This window comes from Danio rerio, chromosome 16 (genome assembly GCF_049306965.1).
Source record: "Danio rerio strain Tuebingen ecotype United States chromosome 16, GRCz12tu, whole genome shotgun sequence".
NCBI lineage: Eukaryota > Metazoa > Chordata > Actinopteri > Cypriniformes > Danionidae > Danio > Danio rerio.
This window is the reverse complement of record NC_133191.1, coordinates 12,445,550-12,466,809: the sequence shown is the minus strand read 5'-3', so window position 1 is coordinate 12,466,809 and position 21,260 is coordinate 12,445,550. Positions and strand designations below refer to the sequence as shown.

Here is a 21,260-nt window from a genome sequence, read left to right as displayed (position 1 = left end):
CCTCAGCTTACCAGAGTAAAGTTTGTTAAATCCAGTATGTTCTTCAGGCACACTAATAAATTGTCCTCCAGAATTGCTCCAGGGTCCTCAGGCAAAATGTGGTGCAGAGTAGTCGAATCGCCGCAAGGTGGCGTTGAAGCAGTTGTGGAAAATACAGTATAATACACGAATTTTTACAAATACAGTACATCGCTGTATATGTTGTTCGACGTCACACTAAATTCCCATAATGCAACGGTAAATACAGTTATTTACCGTAAAAGGAATTTGCAGTATTACACTGGGTGAAATACAGTAAATAACTGTGTAATTTACAGAAATGTCTAACAGTGTACAGCACACTAACCCAGTTCACGTTTCCTGACGATAACACACCTTAAGAAGCTCTCACTCTTAATTTGATGCATAATTAACATGGAAAGACTTTCACCCTCTACGCTGTTTTCTTTTGTGCTTGCTCAGGTAAACTTCCTGCACTCTCTGGATAGTCTCTACCACCCGTCTCACCTGCTGGCATCTCAGCAGCAGTTCCTCCATCCATCCCATCACACTGGAGAACTGAGCGGACACACGCTTCCCAACCCACACCGCAACTCAGGTACACGGCTGACACATGCAAACATAAATATTTAGCTATCACACCACAACCATTTTTAAAAAAAAGCTGAAATTAACCATGGTTTTGCATCTAATTTTATGCTTAACCATGGTAAAACTGTGGTTATACAAATGGAAGTCAATGCACCAAACAACAATGGTTGCTACAATTTAACTTAAAGACTTTTAAAGACTTATTCACCACCATAACTGCTGCTCATTGTCTGGTTCTCGAATCTGATTGGCTAATAGCCGTGCGATATTCTGCAATATCAGAACTCATACAACCGCTTCACTCTTGTGTATCACTCCGCCCACATAAAGTGACAGCAGATCTATAAACTCACTACAGTTTGACAAATATTGCAGCTGTTGGACAACATGATGTACTTTTGAGGCTTTTTCAGGAGATAATGTAGTAGTTTAAATAGCATCTATGCATTTTATTTAAAAGGTTAGTGCCTATTTTAAATATTTATATACATTTCCATTAGTCGGTCATTGAGCAGAGCAAAGACGGTTGACATTGTCCATCCACAAGATGGCAACAGTGACTGCATATTAAGTCCTTAGAGGAGAAAAGATCGGCGTACTTTCTAACAACAGCTGATCAAACATTTTAAAATTGGGGAGTGACATTCTAAGGCGCCGTTTACACTAATGCGTTTTAGTTTGAAAACGCGTAAGTTTTGCTACGGTTACGCCATCCGTCCACACTACGCCGGAGTTCTCGAGCGCTGAAAACGGAGCGTTTCGAAAACGCTGGAGAGGCCGTTTCATTCTAAAACGCTGCTGCTCCATCTCAGTGTGGATGATGGAAAACGGAGACATCTGAAAACGGAGGCGGGGCTGCAGACACTCGCCTCTCTGATTGGGGGTTTTCCTCAATATTATGTACTCTAACACACACAGTTTAGTTCTGCATCCTCTCCTTGTAAGTTTAGACTTCGCAAGTTTGATCAAGGCTGCAGTCTCTTCTCAGTTTGATATGGAAAACAGACTATACAGAGAACACGGGTAAATCTTCAAAGGGAAAAGTGTACTTTATAACTTCATTCACATCACCCTGGCTACGTTGTTTCACTTTCTCAACAATAAAATGTAAACATGATTTAAGGAACTGCATATTTTCATTTTAATATTAGCAACTTAACAGACAGTAGAAATGTTGAGGCGCCGTGCTGCATGAGCGTCATCTTCACTGTGGATATTAATAACAAAACGGAGCCGATAACACATGCCTCCTTTCAATTTCAGTGAAAATACGAAACATCCCCTCTCTTTTGCTGAATATCAGTTTTAATAATCGATAATGGCCATTATAAAAGTATAACATACAATAAGTTAATACATTATAGGAAATAAAGGCAAGCGATCAGTCAATATACAGAATAGGCTACGTGGTTACATTAATCATTAACTTATCTTTGCGCTCAGCCAAAACACGTTACTTGAGAACAAGTAATAGATTCCAATGACCAAAGTCAGGAAATATGTCGTTAGATAAAGACAACAAGATGAATGAAATATCCCGTTTAATAAATATAGTGAGATTAGATCCAGCGGGAGATGCTTGATGAGAAGTCCGACTAGCACAGCTCTTATCTGGGTAGATGGGCTGCAGCGCTTGCCAAAGAGTGTGTGTGTGGTCACGTGATGTGCGTTTTCAGCGTTTTGGTGTGGACAGAGAGCAGTTTAGAAACGCTGGGTAAAACGCGAGTGTGGACGCGGATCGTTTTCATTCTAAAACGCCGTTTTAAAACTAAAACGCACTAGTGTAAACGGAGCCTAAGTCAGTCTTGTTCTTTGTATGTTGCAGTGCTGTATTTATACCATAGTAATTGTAGCGTATTGAGTGTGAGATGGGACTCAAATATCAGGAATGTATGTATATTGTGTTGGCCACTTTTTGTATAATCCTAAGTTACTTTTTGGTTAGCCATCTGTTTGTTTCTAATGCATGTGCTGTTTTCGTTACTGCACACTAGTTAAGTAAACATAAAGAAAGAAGAAATGCACGCATGTGTTTAGAGCTTTTCCTTATCGCAAACACAACTGGTAGTAATTGCGTTGCTTTGGCTTTACGGGGTTAATTATTGTGATCTCCCGATTGCAAGAGAGAAATACTGGGAAATCTCTGTATACTGATGACATTTCATGTTGTTCAACCTTAAAATCTTAAAATGTCAGTAAAATCACCTGTTTTTGTCATCACTTTACACATCATACTAAAGAATCATTCAAAAACTAGCTCTAAAATGACATTGGTAAATCAGTAATGGTTTCTGTGGTTTTTTTGTCAGCTGCAGATGTGAATGAACCCGTAGCAGTGCGATGTGGCTGTATATCGTCACTCCTATCCTCCCACCAGTGCCGATATACAGCCATATTGCACTGCTACTTGTGGTGTGATTGTGTTTATTGATGTGTATGGTATGGGTCTCTTTAATTGGGGGCGGAGATTTAAGAGGAAGGAGAATATAAATGACAACAACAGAGCTGACAGACAAAGCTGATCTTGAATATCAAGACACTACTCTTATGATATTGCTCATATAACTCTCTCTATATATAAAATATTAAACCCTAGAGGTAATTGTGCATGAAAATCTCATTGGATGAGCAGTTTCAGACATACTCAGACTACCCAACTGCCATGCTACATTTAGTCACTTAAATCACTTTTTTCCTATTCTGATGCTCATTTTGAGCTTAATCAGATCATCTTGACCACAACTACATGCCTAAAAGCACAGAGATGCGTTAACAGTAGTCATCAGCAGATGCTTTTGTCCAAAGCGACTTACACAGTACACACAAGAAGTGCTGATTATATTAATAGAATATATTAATATTTATAAAATTCTAGTGCTACATTGAAAACTCTAATAAGCTGACTGAACGAAATTAATAGAGTTAACTCGTTGCCTTAATTTATTTGAGTATTGGTGTCTCCCAAAACTTGCATATTTAAGATTACTTAACTTGCTGGTTTGGTAGATTTTACTTAAATTGTTCAGTTGTGTGTGTGTGTGTGTGTGTGTGTGTGTGTGTGTGTGTGTGTGTGTGTGTGTGTGTGTGTGTGTGTGTGTGCGCGTGCGTGTGTATGTGTGTACTATGAAAAAAGTGTTTAAAAGAAAAATAAGTAGCCCTTTATTCCCATTATGGTGAATAGTTATACATGAAGCCTAGTTTTCTGATTAAAAAAGACCTTGCACTAAAAGGTTGCACATATTAGAATTTTACAGTCAAGTCTACATTAAAAACGACCTATTTTTTTCAAAGGATTAATTGTGATTTTGAGCTCATTATATTTGAAATCTTAAGTTCAATTCAATTCAATTCAATTCAATTCAGCTTTATCTGTATAGCGCTTTTACAATGTAGATTGTGTCAAAGCAGCTTCCAGATTGTGTCAAAGCAGCTTCAAGTTTATGCATTTTCATTGTATATAAGTTAAATTAAGAGTGTTTCTACAGGTTGTCATGCCCACTCACCTGTGTGAAGCACACTTCAAAAATACATTGTTGTTTATTTACATATGTCCATTTTATGTTTATGTCCATTTTTATGGAAGGATTTTAAAAATGTGTCTGGTGCAAATGTTTAAAAAGTGGCTTTTGTGATCGTCTAATTAGATGTTTACTTAAAAAGAGCAGTTGGACAGTTGTAAGTGGCCAGTTTTTTTTTTTTGTTTTTTTTTGGTTACATATTGTCAGTTTTATAATGTAAGTACATGCGCATATTCTTACTGCATATACAGATTTGAGTTTAAATTTGACTGTTAAAAGTGTTAGTGCAATATAGGGAAAATTAAATTAGGTCTGCATTTCTATAAAAGCACAGATGGGAGTGGAAGGTTCTGTGGTTGATTAGTGACAGTGCACAAATTAAAGAAGACATTTCCATAATGACCAAGGGCAGGGCAAATTAAAAAGAATGTGGCTTGGTAATTGCTAAGTTCTGATAAAGGCTGCGTCTAAAAGCTTAGGCTTTGCCCAGCTGCCCAATCAGACAGTGACTCTGGAGGCAATGTTATCACATGAAGACACCTCGGAAAAGGGATTTCAGACAGACTTCATAGACAGCATAATGATTTAATCACGCACAACAAAATGGAGAGTGTTTTGCTGCTAACTAAAGGAATATTTGCTTACCACAATAGTAACTTCCCACTACAAATGCCATTAAATGTGGAAAATGTTGGTCAAAAATAGACATTTACACACACATTGGCATCCATTTCAAGATGCCATGTTTAGTTTTTTGCTCAACTGTAAGAAATGAGGCACGCTGGATTGTGAGATGTTGATGGCAGTAAAGGACACAACTATGCTGTCTTTGAAATTTGATCAGAAGTTACATCTAGAGACGGGAAATGAAAGAAAGTTTGGATTCAGATATGCTTTAATGCCTTCCTTCCATGGATTTTACCCCATACCCTTGCATTTTAGAGCTTTCAGACACAGCTTTTACCATTCCAATGTACTCTGCTAAAAGATGGACAAAAATATTTTTTTTTTTAAAGATGTGGCTTTGTTGTATACTGTGTGCAACTGGCTTCACGATGTTGTACCAATTCTTGCTGCGGATGTTACATTCAGATCTTGTTCGTCCTGAAACCTTTGTTAAAAAAAATACATTTTTTTTAAGATAAAATATCTAAGTACTGTTTTAAATATATTCCAATCATTAACAAAAGTAGAAATATAAACTTCAGTACTGATTCAAATGTAAAGGTGGCTAGATTTATTTGCGCAGCCAAAGAAATATGTAAAAATGTAGCGCAAGAATCATTTTGCTATTGGATCATGACTCCCTGAATCTTAATTGGATCATGAAGTCTCCCACCCCTAAAAGTGAAACTGTATGCGCAAAAATGCTTGTTACACACTGATGGTACACTAAATGGACTCTACATGTGGCGCAATAAGGCGCAAGACGTGTTTTGCGTGATTTGTTGCTATTTTCAGAACTGGACTCATGGGTTAGCCAGTTCAGAAAAGAGGTGTGTTAAGGCGCATTATTGGTGTGTTGCTATTTTGGGAAGCTGAAACAGACCACGCCATTGACCAAGTAAAGTCTGGTCTAAAGTCCAGTACAGAGCATGTTAGTTATGTGTCATGCAGGTTCAAACACTTAATACACACAGCATATACAGCAATACGCAATTATATTTACATAAGAAACAAAAAAAGATTAAAATGTTACAAAAAGTAATATTTACTTCATAGATATAAAAAACACTGCCTCCATGCCTTCTCCATGTCCAGGGGGCTGTTTTCAGGTTATTCATTACAATTTGCATTTAATTATAATGTTATTATCATTAGCAGTATTAGTTATAATATGCATACTTATATTTGGTTAATAAAAAATTGTTTAGAATTGTCCACCTATCGAGTTTTGGAGATGTATGCATCACCATATGGGGCATAAGACTAGACCATGTGTTTGGATATAACTTATTTTTGTTTATTTATTTGTTTGCTGGAAATTAGAACTGAATTTAGAAACCATTTTAAACAAATCTTTGCCCGTAACAAATGTGATTAAATATGTAGGCTAATGGATGTCTTCAGTGGAGTGCGTTTCCTTATCTACGAAAGTAAAGGAGTAAAGAAAGATTAAAGTAAAGAAAAAGTAAAGAGGCCGAATGGAAGTCTGTTAAACAGTTTTCTCCAACCCGGGCTCATTGTGGAAACGTAGCCCCGCGGACGTTTCTGCGGACCGCAATTTACGTCCCGGGAGGTACGTATTCGAGCAGTTTTTGTTTTTCGCGGATCCGCGAAAGGCCGCTGTGCGCGCTTTTTCACGTCTCGGGCGCCTCTCGGGAGCGCGCGCCGTTCGCGCTGTTCGCGCCCGCGCTGTTCTAGCGTGAGAAGCCGCCGGATCGGCCGACTCGGCCGCCCTCCTCTTCCTCCTCCTCCTTCCCTAAACCCGAGCGACGGTTCGCAAAAGCCGTCCAAAAAAAAAAAAAAAAAGCAAAAGCCCTCGTCTTCGATTTCGACCGCGTTTTCGGATCCCGCCGCGTTCTCGCCCTTATTTTTCGGATTCCGTTTTTCGTCTTGCCTGATTTCCGGAACCTGCTGTTCCCCGGACTCGATCCCGGTCGTCGTCCACCGCGGCCGGCTCCTCCTCCTCCTCGTCCGGGGCCTCCGCTCCACCGACGCAACGCTGTGAGCTAAGCGGACAAACTAATTGCATCGGGAAAGCCCTCCACTCGGAGGCGAGCCGTCGGCCGGCTGGCGCAAAGAGAAGGGGCGAAGCGGCGCCACACCGCCCCGCAGCGTTCGCTTGAAAAAAACCAAACGCGGCCTTTACGTACCTCCGGCCACGTAAATCGCGGTCTCCAGAAACGTCCGCGGGGCTATGTTTCCAGAATGAGCTTGGGTTGGTTTTCTCACAAGTGAAGCGTTTCGTTTTTCCTCTCCAAATGTGCCATGGCGCGAAGCAACTAACTCTCAAAGGGAATAAGAGATGAGACTCTGATTGGTTTAATGCAAGTTCTGCTCAAAACAGACCTGTAACTCATTAGGAGAATAAGCACAACCCTGTTATGCTGCATTCACACCAGATGCAGAAGAAGCGTCAAATGCGAGTTTGGACATGTTAAGTCGATGCAAAGATGCGAATAGACATCCTGTGGCACGATACGTGCAAATAAGGTGGCGTGAATGGCACGATTCATTCACGCCACGTTAACCAATCAGAAGCCTGCTCTTGTAGGGGCATGCTTATGATGTAGCGCCTGTTGTCGGTGTCTCGGGGTGAAATCCTCCAGCTAACACCGGGCAACAGTTGATCAAACTGGGCTCGGCTCAGTCGGAAGCACAGCTGAAAGCTTCCATCATCCAGGTTAAGTCTCTGGTGGAGTTTATGAGCTCACAGATCTGGGTGCATCTCTGAAAGGATCTAGTGGACTCAGACACTGCTCCAAATAAATCAACGCTGTTTCTGAGCCTTCATAAAGCACATAAACACAGTTATTTTCTTAATAAAAACCATATTATCTATTTAGCAATGAAGCTACAGTCATCGGGCAGACAGAAGCCCTGCCTTTGAAGCAAATCCAAGTCAATTGCTCAGTGAATTAGATGCAAGAATAAGGCAGATTTGACACGTGAATGAAGCGAGTAAACTCAATGTTCACGCGTCTATTTACGCGCGAATAGTGCTATTTATCTGCGCGTACCGCGTCTGGTGTAAACACAGCCTTAGACCATGCGTCATCGCGCAAACCATATTTTTTGTCCTAAAAATAGCAAAAGTGGATCGGACACGCCCTTAATGCTTCTGCGCCATGCGCTTTAGACTTTGCACCTAGATTGCTAAAATCAAGCTCTAAATCTTTGTAAATTATGGCAGTAGTTTCTTAATGCCAATAGAGGGTTTGTGCAAACTGTTATTAAATCTGCCCTAAATGTCAAAAGATATATTTTGAAATACTTCATGATATAACCCTTGTAAAATGATGGACTGTTAGAATAAACACTTTCTCTATATCCTCACGTCTATAGTGGTTCCAGGAGCTGCCACTGTCATCATCATGGTGTGTGTGGGTTTCCTGGTTGTCATGGTGATTCTTGGAGTTTTTCGCATTCGCTCCATTCACCGCCGTGGTGAAGGAGCAAGAGGTGGAGGCAAGGAGGGCGGTAACCAATGGGATGATTCGGCCCTCACCATCATTGTGAACCCAATGGAGGTATGATTCCAATAGAAGATACATCCAATCAATGTTAATTGACTTAACTGAAATGATTCTGTGAATTGTTGATGTGAAAATAATAAATGTATAGTACTGAAAATTAAGATTTGAATAACATATATATATATATATATATATATATATATATATATATATATATATATATATATATATATATATATATATATATATATATATATATATATATATATATATATCATGTGTTACTGTTATTCAAATCTTAATTTTCAGTACTATACATTTATTATTTTCACATCAACAATTCACAGAATCATTTCAGTATACTTGTACTGTAAACATAGTTTTTCAACCCCCCAACACCACACCCCCCAACCCCCTCTCCCCTTCCCACCCTTACAAGACAAAACACTTAAATGGACGTATATGTGAGAAATCGAGCTGATGTGTAAAATAAACAAGTAAACAAACAAAGATGACAAATAAAAGATTAAAGCAGTGAAGTGTCATATTTTTTCATCAGCTTTTTCAGTCAATGTAACATCCAAGTTATTCATGCATTTAAAAACTGCGCCCTAAATCATTTCAAACATTGATGTTTTTCCTTTATAAAATAAACATTACTTTTTCAACAGGAACAGAAGATGAAAGTTCTCTAAGCTAGTGTTTCTCAACCATGTTCCTGGAGAACCACCAACACTGCATGTTTTGGATGTCTCCTTTATCTATTACACCTAATACAGGTCTTTCAGTCTCTTCTAATAAGCTGATGATATGAATCTGGTGTGTTTAGGTTAAGGCGACATGGAAAATGTGCAGAGCTGGTGGTCCTCCAGGAACGTGGTTGGGAAACACTGCTCTAAGCTATACAATATGACTCGGCAGTTCTACTGATTTCCATAGTATAGCAATGCATTTCTTTGCTGTTATCAGAGCCATTTTAATTAAACGTAGATTCTTCCTTTGATCGAGCTGAAGAACTGATTCATCGCCCAGTAACATAAATCTTGGGTCATGTGAAAGATTAACATTAGCAATTTTGTTCATAGTTTGTAATATATTTCTCCAATAAGTTTGGAACATGTCCAAAACATATATAATAATGTACCAACCTCGATTTTACATCTTTTTACATCTTGGCCAAAAGCCAAACTTGATATATAGTATCAATATATATATATAGGCAAATATAGTTTCCACTGCTAAATTTCTGATTTATTTAATAATGTTTAAAAATTACTAGAAACCATTCATTTATTCATTCATTTTCTTGTCGGCTTAGTCCCTTTATTAATCCAGGGTCGCCACAGCGGAATGAACCGCCAACTTATCCAGCAAGTTTTTATGCAGCGGATGCCCTGTCAGCTCCAAACCATCTCTGGGAAACATGCTCACACACATTCACACACACACTACGGACAATTTAGCCTACCCAATTCACCTGTACCGCATGTCTTTGGACTATGGGGGAAAACGAAGCACCCGGAGGAAACCCATGCGAAAGCAGGGAGAACATGCAAACTCCACACAGAAACACCAACTTAGCCGAGGTTCGAACCAGCGACCCAGCAACCTTCTTGCTGTGAGGCGACAGCACTACCTACTGCGCCAGTGCCTCGCCCTAGAAAACATTGCTTTATATTTATTTATACTGTATTTTTTACATTTTATGATAAACACTTTACAGCAGGGGTGTCAAACTCAATTCCTGGAGGGCTGAAGCCCTGCACAGTTTAGTTCCAACCCTGCTCTAACACACTTACCTGTAGGTTTCAAACAAGCCTGAAGGACTCAATTAGTTTGATCAGGTGTGTTTAATTAAGGTTGGAACTAAACTGTTTGACACCTGTGCTTTACAGAAAAAACAAAACAATTTAATTTATTTGTTTTACTTTAAAAATTTATTTATTTATTTAACAGAATTACACTGGATATTGGCTTCATTTGCTCGCCGATGACTTCTGCATAGTCCTCTATCTGTCAAGTGACAGTATTTCCTATTTTCCCTTAAATCTGATTTATTTACTGCATTATATTAAACATTTAATGTCAGGGGTTTTTCTGTAGCACAGCAATAAAACACACAAAAAAAGTTTACATCGAATTGGAAATGAGGATATCTGTGTTTAATACACTTGACACACCCTCTCCATCCGTCTCACACATCAGTCTCTGAGCCAAATCAAAGATTACAATGCCCTACTTTGGGCATCTCTGAGCAACATTCTGAATATGAATCACCTATCTTATGCAATCGTTCAGGTGTATAATATACCCTTTGTAAAATATTAAACTATATTAATGAAAAGATTAAGGCACTTTCACAGATATTTCCCTAAGTATCTTGATCAAAAATGCATTTCAAACCTTTAACATTTATTATTATTGCCAAAGTTGATACTTAATATAAAGGTGTATAATTTTGTGGAAACTGTTTCCTTTTTCCATTCAGATAATCATGTTATCTTACTCAATCATGTCTTATTTTCTCATATAGACATATGAGAACCGTATGGGGATCACAACAGACATGGAAGGAGAGTGTGAGGATGAGGAAGAAGTCGTGGATTCACCCGATGACACCAGTGATGACCAGCGAATCATCATCAAGAAAGAGGGAAGAGACTCCGCCCCTAGGCGCTACTGAACCAATTGATGACACCCGCATACTAAACACCTCCCACTCATTTAATTACAGGAATACACACACACACACACACACACACACACAGACGCACCATCAAAGAAAATGAAAGTGTCTAACACAACTGAGACACGATTATAGGATCTCAGCCTCAGTGAATGCAACGCTTCTCTCTGGAATGTACGCTCCCACAATGCACAGCGCATTCCCTCTCAACCCAGATGTATTTATTAATGGCACACTTATATGTTCGTTCATTATACAGCCTTTCCAACTGACGTGCTCACTAAAGTGTTTTAAACACAGGATTGACACTAATTGTTAACGCTAATTGTTGTCAACGAATTAACACTGAAATATAACTAAAGACCCCGATATACTGAAAGTTATAGCGAAGAATAAATTGATGTGACGTCATGTTTTATAATATCATGCCAAAAACAAAGTTCATAATACCACTTGCCAAAACAAACATCTGGAAAAGTTTGCTTATAGTCGAAACTACTTTCTAATTACCGTCTGCTTGTTAAGTGTGACTTCACGTGAATCGGCTTCCGGGTCCAAGCACTCTATCAAACTGCACAGGGAGATCAAATGGTAAACGTTTACAAAGGGATGTAATACTTTCGAAAATCATGATCAAATATATATATATATCCATGCCTAATATTCGATGACCAGAAAGAGATCAATTTTTTTATAAATTGTTAAAATATTGGTGTCTGTGATGCAGTCGTGTATGCAATGATTTTATATAAAATTCACTAGAGTTGAATTGACTAAAAGGTGGTCATAAACGAATACTTTCTCAATGAAAATGAGTAGCTGCTTGGACCCGGAAACAGTATTCCACACGCACGACTTAACAAGCGGATTGGTCCATTCCATGGTGATTACATAATCAGTAGGTGTGGCTTTGAGGCTCCGCCTTTTTGGTCTTAGAAATCTTCTCTGATTTTTTTTTAGTTTACGTCATCACACACTAGAACAGGGGTTCTCAACCTTTTTCACTTCGAGGCCCATCTTTTTCTTCAGCCTAAACTGATTGTCTAGAGAAAATGCTTATTTTAAAGCTATATATACACCTTTTTTAATATTATATAAAAGATAATTTTTTTTGTTGTTTTTTTAACGCAGAAAGGTGCAAAACTCCTGAATTCTTCAGTTAATCTTTACAACTGCAGAGTCTTTGGGCCTTTACAGTAAAGGAACCTGACAGGACTACAGGAGATGGCAAAAAAATAAAACTGCTGCTGCTTTGAATTAGACTGACTCCTATTAATCTATTTATCTATATCTACTAAAATAAACAACCCTAAATGTAAATCTATTGAGGCATATCAATCTGAAGGCGGTTGGGTTTGTAGCTGGACATTATTGGAGTTCGCTGACAGGAACAGTGTCTTAAGTCTCGCTGGATCCTCCTGTACTAACGAGCAGCAGTTATAAAACACTTACAAGACGTTAATTTGGACAATGAGGATATTATAAAGTGTTCACACAAAGAGAGCACGCATAGTTTGTAAATCAACGGACTTGTTTGACTCTGGTTCAGTACGAGTCGCAAACATGAGGCATGCTCGAGCTGGCTATTATAATCATTGTTACATTTGCGTGACAGTTTGCTTTATACAAGAATGTGGACCCAGTTGACACGCAGCGGTTAAAAAATTTAAGCCACAGTTATGTCTCTAATTAACAGTGAGGCTGTTTTTGCGGTCCGAATTAGCCTGTTCAATCACAAAAAATCAGGAAATGCCATTACTACTATCATTTTATTATGCCATTTTTAATTATGAAATCAATAGAATAATATTTAAGTTAATTTTAATTCATCTCGCGACCCACCGGTTGAGAATCCCTGCACTAGAAAGCTGCATCATATTAGAGAAGCTTTTAAAAGAAATAATAATACGATATGATATCCATATACCATATAATAATAAAATATGATATTTTGAGGTGGCACGGTGGCTCAGTGGCTAGCACTATCGTCTCACAGCAAGAATGTTCCTGATTTAGAGTCCCTGCTGGGCCAGTTGGCATTTCTGTGTGGACTTTGTATGTTCTCCCCGTGCTCGCTCCGGGTGCTCCGGTTAGCCCCACAGTCCAAAGACATACGGTATAGGTGAATTGGCCGTAGAGTTTGAGCGTGTGTATGAATATGAGTGTGTATGAGTGTTTCCTAGTACTAGGTTATGGCTGGAAGGGCATCCGCCGTGTAAAACATATGCTGGAATAATTGGCGATTCATTCCGCTGTGGTGACCCCTAATAATTAAGGGACTAAGTGAAAGAAAAATAAATGAATGATATTTTGTATTGATCTTATTCTTTCACGTATGAGCAGGCACAGCCATCAAAATTTTATTGGCTTAGAACTTCCAGTTTCATTCACTTCCATTGATTTTTTTAGCTGTAAGAACAGCTTGTTATGCTGCTTGATGTTGCAAACTTGTATTTTCTTATTATAAAAATTTTATTTTTATGTATAGTCATAAACACTTGTTTGTAGATGAAGTAGTTTGATCATTCACTGCCGTTTGTTATTCCCAGTCATTTCCTGCATAGAGAAATGAAAGCTTAACAAGTAGATTAAATAAACATTATGTGATTGAAGTGCCGAATTGCGCAGCTAAATCCACTTTTCCCCAATCTGATGCTTCCTTAACAACTGTTTTCTCTCTGTCGCTGTCATTCCTTGTGTTTACTTCATTATTTACATAAATGCCACACTCTAGTTGCTACATAGTTGCAAATGTAAAGCGAAGTTCGCAGTGAGTATATCGGGGCCTTAATATAACGTGTAGTGCCCAGTACAAAACACTCCAGTAGCTGTATTTCCTCTGCACAATCTGTCTCGATACATTCCTTGACAAACTCCCTTGTACAGATATAAAGGATTAGTCCGTAAAGGTGTTTCGTCATAGTGATAGACTACAGCTAGGTATGCAAGTGCTTTCTTTTAAGCATCACAATACACACGCGCGCACACACCGATCTTTTGTGCGACTCTTCTCACAACCTCACGACAAACACAACGCCCTCTGCTGTATCAGAATGTTCGCTCAACCTGGGCAGTTTTGATTGTACTTAAATGTATGTAAATACAAATGACTACTACTATTATTATCATTTAATTTTTTGGTCATTTTCAGTCTTTGCACTTTCGGATAGGCTAGGTATTTCTTTTTCGAATATCTCTGTTGGTAATATACAGTGATAATGACAATAATAGTATTAGTAATAAGAGCGGTAACGATTGGCTTGATGAATGTCTATTTATTTGTGTGTTCAATCGTGTAATTAATATCACAGTGAAACGGAAAGGCACATTATTGTTATGCCTAGAACACTTTTCACCTCTGCTGTCATCTTCCCTTTTTCTCTCTCCTGACACTCTTTAGATACACGCTGCTTTATTTCGCCTTTTTTTTTGGTTTTCTGAATGTACGACCGTGCCACCCGTCCTCCTTTCAGCTCGCACTCCTTCTCTCTCTTTCTCCCTGTGACTATTTCTCTGTCTGTGTTAGTGTACAGTGGAAACCTGTCAGTAAATAAAGGCCTGTTGTTTTTGCAGTGTGATATTAAGAATGGATACAAATTGCATTAATAAGCTATATTATTACAATGGTTACCATTGGGACAATTAACTATACTTATTGACACAATGACATGAATTATATGGATTGATTGTTATTGATAACCGTCTGAAGAAGTAATATGTTCAAAAAAATTCATAATAAAAACACATGGACGACGTCAGAGGTGAGCTCTTTTTTTCATGTTAACGTCTTGAAAATGATACACGTATTTCAGAACAAGCGGTACTAGTTATAGAATATGTGAACATAATTTGTGTAATATTATTTTAGCTGTGAATGGGATGTGAAAAGTTTTAGAATGTAACGGTTAGTAAGGATTGGAGTTTGCATGTTCACCCTGTGTTGGTGTGGGTTTTCTCCGGGTGCTCCGGTTTCCACCACAGTCCAAAGACATGCGCTATAGGTGAACTGGGTAAACTAAATTGGCCGTTGTGTATAAATGTGCAGGCCTGGTAAAAGGAGTGGTTCTATTTAATTATGAGGTTTAAACACTACCGTTTAATGACATCAGGGTCACGAAACACCACATTTTTTGAGCTGTTGACAGTCGTATATGTGTCCCACACTGCTAAAAACACTATTAGGACACATATATTTCACTAAAAAGTGAAAATTGGTTGTTTTTGTGTTATTTCAAGCAAATTCGTACTTCCGGTTTAAAATTAATTTTTGAAGCTGCGTCACCGCCATGAGATCTTAGCATGTATTCCAGCATGTAAACTGGACGTCTGTACCTGGGACTTCCTTATTTCCAGGGCCAGATGGAATTTGCGGACGTTTTTTGCTATTTCTTCGGAGAATTTTGGTAAAAATCTGCAGATTTCTGCGGAATTATTTTGGGAGTATCATAACTAAAACCTTAATATGTGAAATAAAAAGTAATATCTTTTTAACTTCTATTTAATGTTTAAATTGCAAATCTAATTAGATCCACTTTGTTTGGTAAACAAAGCAAGAGTCTCATATAAGATATCTACTAAAAGACAGAAAATATTACTTAACAAACTGCATTGTACATAAATCAGATGAACATTTTCAAATTAGTCAATAATATTACTGTAATTAATAAAAAAACTAAATAAATTTAGATTTAGGGCGAGGCAGTGGCGCAGTAGGTAGTGCTGTCGCCTCACAGCAAGAAGGTCGCTGGTTCGAACCTCGGCTCAGTTGGTGTTTCTGTGTGGAGTTTGTATGTTCTCCCTGCCTTCGCGTGGGTTTCCTCCGGGTGCTCCGGTTTCCCCCACAGTCATGTGGTACAGGTGAATTGGGTAGGCTAAATTGTCCGTAGTGTGTGTGTGTGTGTGTGTGTGTGTGTGTGTGTGTGTGTGTGTGTGTGTGTGTGTGTGTGTGTGTGTGTGTGTGTGTGTGTGTGTGTGTGTGTGTGTGTGTGGATGTTTCCCAGAGATGGGTTGTGGCTGGAAGGGCATCCGCTGCGTAAAAACTTGCTGGACAAGTTGGCGGTTTATTCCGCTGTGGCGACCCCGGATTAATAAAAGGACTTAGCCGACAAGAAAATGAATGAATGAATAAATTTAGATTTACACACATTTACTCAAGTAAATAAACATAATTAATTATGGGCTAAAAATCTACAGAAATCTGCGGAATTCTGCGCTCGCAGATTCCGGGTGGGCTTAGTTATTACGTCTCTGAGTGTGCTGCATTCATTCATGAGTAAGACTTGGTTCAAACCAATCAGCGCACTCTATTGTGTATGCGGTGCAACTTCATTAATATGCATGATAGCTTCCAAGACTGTTTTGAGAGTTGTGTAGCCTGTTTTTACCAGTTATAGTGTTCAGATGGCAGAGAGACGCTGTGTTGTGTTGCCAAGTGGGAGAACATAATTTGTTTGGAGATACGGGTCGTCAGTGTTGTTTTTATAATGTGCTGCAGTGAAGGTTTTGTTTTAATTTTCCCTTTATGAGAGCACTGCTGGACTCACGTGTGGATTACAGTGCACGCGACGTGCCATAGAAATACATGTCTAAGGAACATTGTTTACCCGAGAGCTTTTCTCATGTGGAAATGGTGAAATCTGGAATTGCCGCTTGTCTCCTTTTAATAAAGACGCAGAACCAGTTGGTGTTGATTGTCCTGTCTCTACATATTTGGTAAGTGAGCGACTAGTGGTCCTTGTTTGTTTACTCAGAGGTGAAGTTAGTTCGTATCGTCAGCAGTACTCTTTCAGTGTTTAAAGACAGACCTTAGTCATATGATTTCTAAGTTAATAAAGTTTACCGTATGTTAATATCACTACAATATTATGGACTGAAAAATCTGCTGTAAATGCTGCTCTCCCGAGTGTAAACGTGCAAGCACCACAACCAAGGTTACCGTCATGGAGGATTTTTGCTGCATTTTGTGACAGGAATAACACACACGGCTTTCTGACGCTACCTACAGAGTGCACCTAAGTTTCAGAGAGGGGTTTTTTTCTCTTATTCGTCATGCTGTAACAAACATTGCATGAAACATACACGCTTCCAGCAATTCCTCATTTGTCATGAGGGGCATGAATGAAATTCCTGAATGAAAGAGCCAAACTGCAGTTAAAGTCCACTATTTAATAATTTGGCAAATAATTTGATTACTGATAAACATAGTCACTGTCTTTCTACTCTGCGTTTGTGTGTTTGTTTTGCCTGTGTGAAAATCAGCACGTGCCCAAACCGACACTCCCATTTTTGTGCAAATTTTTACGGACCATGCCTTTTTCTCTCCTCCGACACTCCCCTAAACAGAGCTGGACACGCCCACTTTCCTGACTTTTTCCAAAGTAGAGGTGTAAAAAACCCTGCCGAAACAGAAGGGTTTCATGGCCCTTTAAGCACTTTTTTGTTTAATTAGCTTGTCGAATGGTCATCAGAACCAAACTTTTTGATGTACCAAAACATTTCCTTACAAATTTGTAAAAAAAAAAACATAACAAAAACAATTGTGTTAGCGAGATGTATTTAATAAAAAACTGTAACTTTTTGTTATTTATTAACCAAATAACATTCTGGCCACTACATTCAATTTTACTCAGTTTGAATAAACAAATAAATAAAGCTTAACATTTTTTTCTACATTTTTCTTTTGTAAAAAAGTTCAATTGAAAATTAATGGATAGCAATAGTCTGATTATTATTAAAATTAACCCTAACTTTAATATTGACCACCTTTGATGCTTTACACCTTTTTATTGATAATTTTTTGTTTCACCAATAAGGTCCAAGATTTGGAATAAAAGTTACTTGTAAAATGTTTTCTGTATTTAACAACAGTACAGTCAGTCAGTAGTGTAAGATGACTTAACTTTCTTCAGATTGTGGCACAGCTAGATGTTGGACTCATGAAAAACAATTGTTTGCATTGATCAAAACTGATAAGCTGAAGTGACGACAGCCAGCAGAGGATTCTGTTTGGTCTTAAAGCCTTTTTCGATGGGTTATTTTCAATATTTGTGATGGAAAAGCAGTCAAAATATGTCAAATGAGCTCATGTATGGGACAAATTCTGCACCTTTGTCAGTGGAGGGTGGGTCTTTCGAACCACCCAAACCCCCCCGGCTATGGGCCTGATGTGTGTGTGAATGAGTGTGTATGGATGTTTCCCAGTATTGGGTTGCAGCTAAAAGGGCATTTGTTGTGTAAAACATATGCTGGATAAGTTGGCGGTTCATTCCGCTGTGGCGACCTTTGATAAAGGCACTAAGCCGAAAGAAAATGAATGCATGAATAAAACATATAAGATAATTCTGCATAATTGAAGCAAATATACTGAGGTTTGTCTGGGTTATGGCTGGAAGGGGATCCGCTGCATAAAACATATGGCAGAATAGTTGGTGGTTCATTACGCTGTGGTGACCCCTGATAAAAAAAGGGACTAAGCCCAAGAAAAATAAATTAATGAATACTGTGGTTTAAGTCTTAAAGTGCTCTGAAATTATTTATAATTTATATTAAAAAAAAAAAAAAACATTGGAACTAAATGCTATTATTATATGGTAAAAAACATCAAAATTAGAGTCCTCGAAGAGTATGATGTGTTTAATAAATTAAAAACAAGACATCTTTGTTGTTTTCACATACAGTAAATTAGCTGCAGTCACAAACTTTAAGAATAAACATCACATAATATCATTGTCTAACATCAACCAGGAGGTTACCTTTACTTTAGCAGAGCGACGTCAGCATAAATAACAAACAAATCAATAGATCAGCTAATATTAGATATTATATTTAGTGTTTGTCTGCCATCCTTATACAGACATTTGAACCATAATATATTTAAACTATATCTAAGTCATTTATTTTCTCACTTTTTGGTGTTTTGTTTACACACTAATAAAGTTTAAGTGCCCTACACTGAAAAAAAAATTAAAATAATTCCTTGGATTTACAAAATTTTTTAAGTTAAGTGGTTGTAAACAATTTATTTGGTTCACATTTAAACAAACAAGTTAAGTTGACCATTAATAAATAAAATTTGATTTTTTTAAATTCACCACATATAAATTGTTTGCACATCTTTTTTTCAGGGTAGATTGACCTGAGTGTTTTTCTACAACGTTGTAGCCGTTTATTGATAAACTAATTCAAATAAACAAGCATATTATTAAAATAATACACAACTTTATCTAAAAAAACAAGTAATGCACAAAAAGGAATTCATTTAAAATACTGTACAAAACCATTTAAAAGCACATTTCCTGGATGATAACAAAAGGATACCATCCTGTCATTAAGACATGCGCTGTCACTTTAGGAATTTTACGTAACTTCAGCGTAAACCTGCCTACATCCGTCGTGACGCTTGGCGTAGCTCAAAGCGCCTGCCGTCGCTCTTTACGCAAATGGCGTTTGTGAATAGCCGGAGCGTAGCGTGTAGGTTCGTGTGGCTGGTTCGCTCCTGTTTCACTGGGCCACACGGGGAAGGTAAATAAAGACAGGACGGTCACCAGCGCAGCATTTTTAGCCGTCAGACCCCGACAACTAGAGGACCGTCCACCGCTGCCGTGTCTTTAGGGCCTGCTTTCCTCGGTCGGGTTTGGTCTTTGTTTTAACCGCATTACTCACGGGATAAAAGGCGAAAGAGAAGAAAAAGAGGTGACAACGTCGCCTGTGCAGGTGAGTGGAGTTTATTTAGCTTGTAAGCTAACTGTCTGCAGTTGAGCTATCAGCTTTATCCTTAACCATTCAATACTAACGCTACGCAAACACGACTGCGAATAGTTGTGGATAACGTTGACTGCCGTTAGAGGAGACTCATCACACTCACTAATGTTTCTGTGCTGAAGCAAAACTGACAGCAGATCAGTGCAAAAGTGTCTAGTCTGACTGTATCCACTGTATGTTATCAATGACCCGATGACCATTCAACCGGTGCCCGTTCATAACCCAAACTCTCTTGCTAGATTCACTAATTAAATTTTGTCCATCAATTCTGGCCAGCAGGTTGTTTTGGGATTATTGCATAAGGACAGTAAGTTGGTCGTTCACATGCAGTCTTGGTTAATTGTTAATAGCTGTTTTCAGGAACAATGAAATCTGTGTAATCCTTCTAGTCTGGATAAGCTGATGGAGCATATGTTTATGCCAGTGGAAAGGTGGCTCAGTCCGCTGGATTTATCTCAAGCTGATGATTCATTGTGTCTGTTTTATTTCATGCCAGGTAAGGTGACATAGGACTTAAAGGCAGATATTCATACAAACAAATCACCTGCTGAGATTAAACTGTTTACAGTAACTGTTATGAATTGTTATAGATTTTCTGCAACCTTTGGGTTACAGGTTAGTGGTTTTCATCTGTAGAGGACCAGGACCCATAGATGCACTCTGCATTTCTCTAGAACAGCCTGTAAAAATGATGTAAAATTGTTTATAAAGTGTTTGTTATACTTAATAACAATAAAAAAACTTTACTGCAATATATATTACCTCTTGTGTGGTATTAGTATTCTGTATAATCTGTTTGTCTCAAGGGTAAGAAGGGATACACCTTCACTAAACCTCCAAAACGAAACAACTAATTTATTTTCGGTCTGCACATCTGTTTTGCATGAAGAAGCAACCTCATGATCCATCAAAAACTCTGAATATCTCGGTTTTCCATCGTCAGTGTTTTATTTAACAGACTATTTAAATCGTTGTATAATATTCAAGTAAAGGTTTATATTTTCTAAGGTTTGTGTGTGTGTGTGTGTGTGTGTGTGTGTGTGTGTGTGTGTCTGTGTCTGTGTCTGTGTGTGTGTGTGTTATAGCTAGCTGATCAAATTTGACCCCATAATCCTTACTTTGTATCCTATAGTGTAACAAAAATAATAGAAAATGGTTACTTTTTCAAATGTTGGGATCATTTTATATATATATATATATATATATATATATATATATATATATATATATATATATATATATATATATAAATAATGATCCCAACATTTGATCCCAACATATATATAAACATTAAAAAAAAAAACATTTATTTTTTTCTTGTGTTAAATTGGTCACGGGTCTTTTTTTACCTCATGTCAACACAAAGCCATTGTTTTACATTAGGCACTGTAATGTGGTTATCCTTCAGGCTAGAAAACTGTCATTCACTTAGTAAATTTGTAAAAGGAGAAAAAATATTGAGCTGTTAAAATAATTATTTATTAATGTTAATAAATTGGGATTTGGACTTTAGACATAAAATAGTCTGCTTAATACTCCTTGGTTATCATCTTTTCTAAACACCTT

At 37.9% G+C, this 21,260-nt stretch overlaps 2 protein-coding genes across 15 annotated transcripts in view; both read left to right on the top strand.

The window, feature by feature from the left end:
* Positions 1-14,692, top strand: part of clstn3 (calsyntenin 3) — a 68,388-nt gene extending 53,696 nt beyond the window's left edge. The window contains exons 17-19 of one of the 2 annotated variants that reach the window (XM_073925007.1): positions 463-598; positions 8,118-8,302; positions 10,782-14,692. In XM_073925007.1, the coding sequence (XP_073781108.1) occupies positions 463-598; positions 8,118-8,302; positions 10,782-10,931 (471 nt within the window). In that variant the 3' untranslated portion in view covers positions 10,932-14,692. 2 annotated transcript variants of the gene reach the window in all.
* A 4,699-nt stretch (positions 14,693-19,391) lies between these two features.
* Positions 19,392-21,260, top strand: part of pex5 (peroxisomal biogenesis factor 5) — a 32,611-nt gene continuing 30,742 nt past the window's right edge. For 6 of the 13 annotated variants that reach the window (XR_012391390.1, XR_012391389.1, XR_012391388.1 and 3 more), the window contains exon 1: positions 19,392-19,646. The gene's annotated coding sequence lies outside the window, so the exon portion shown is untranslated. 13 annotated transcript variants of the gene reach the window in all.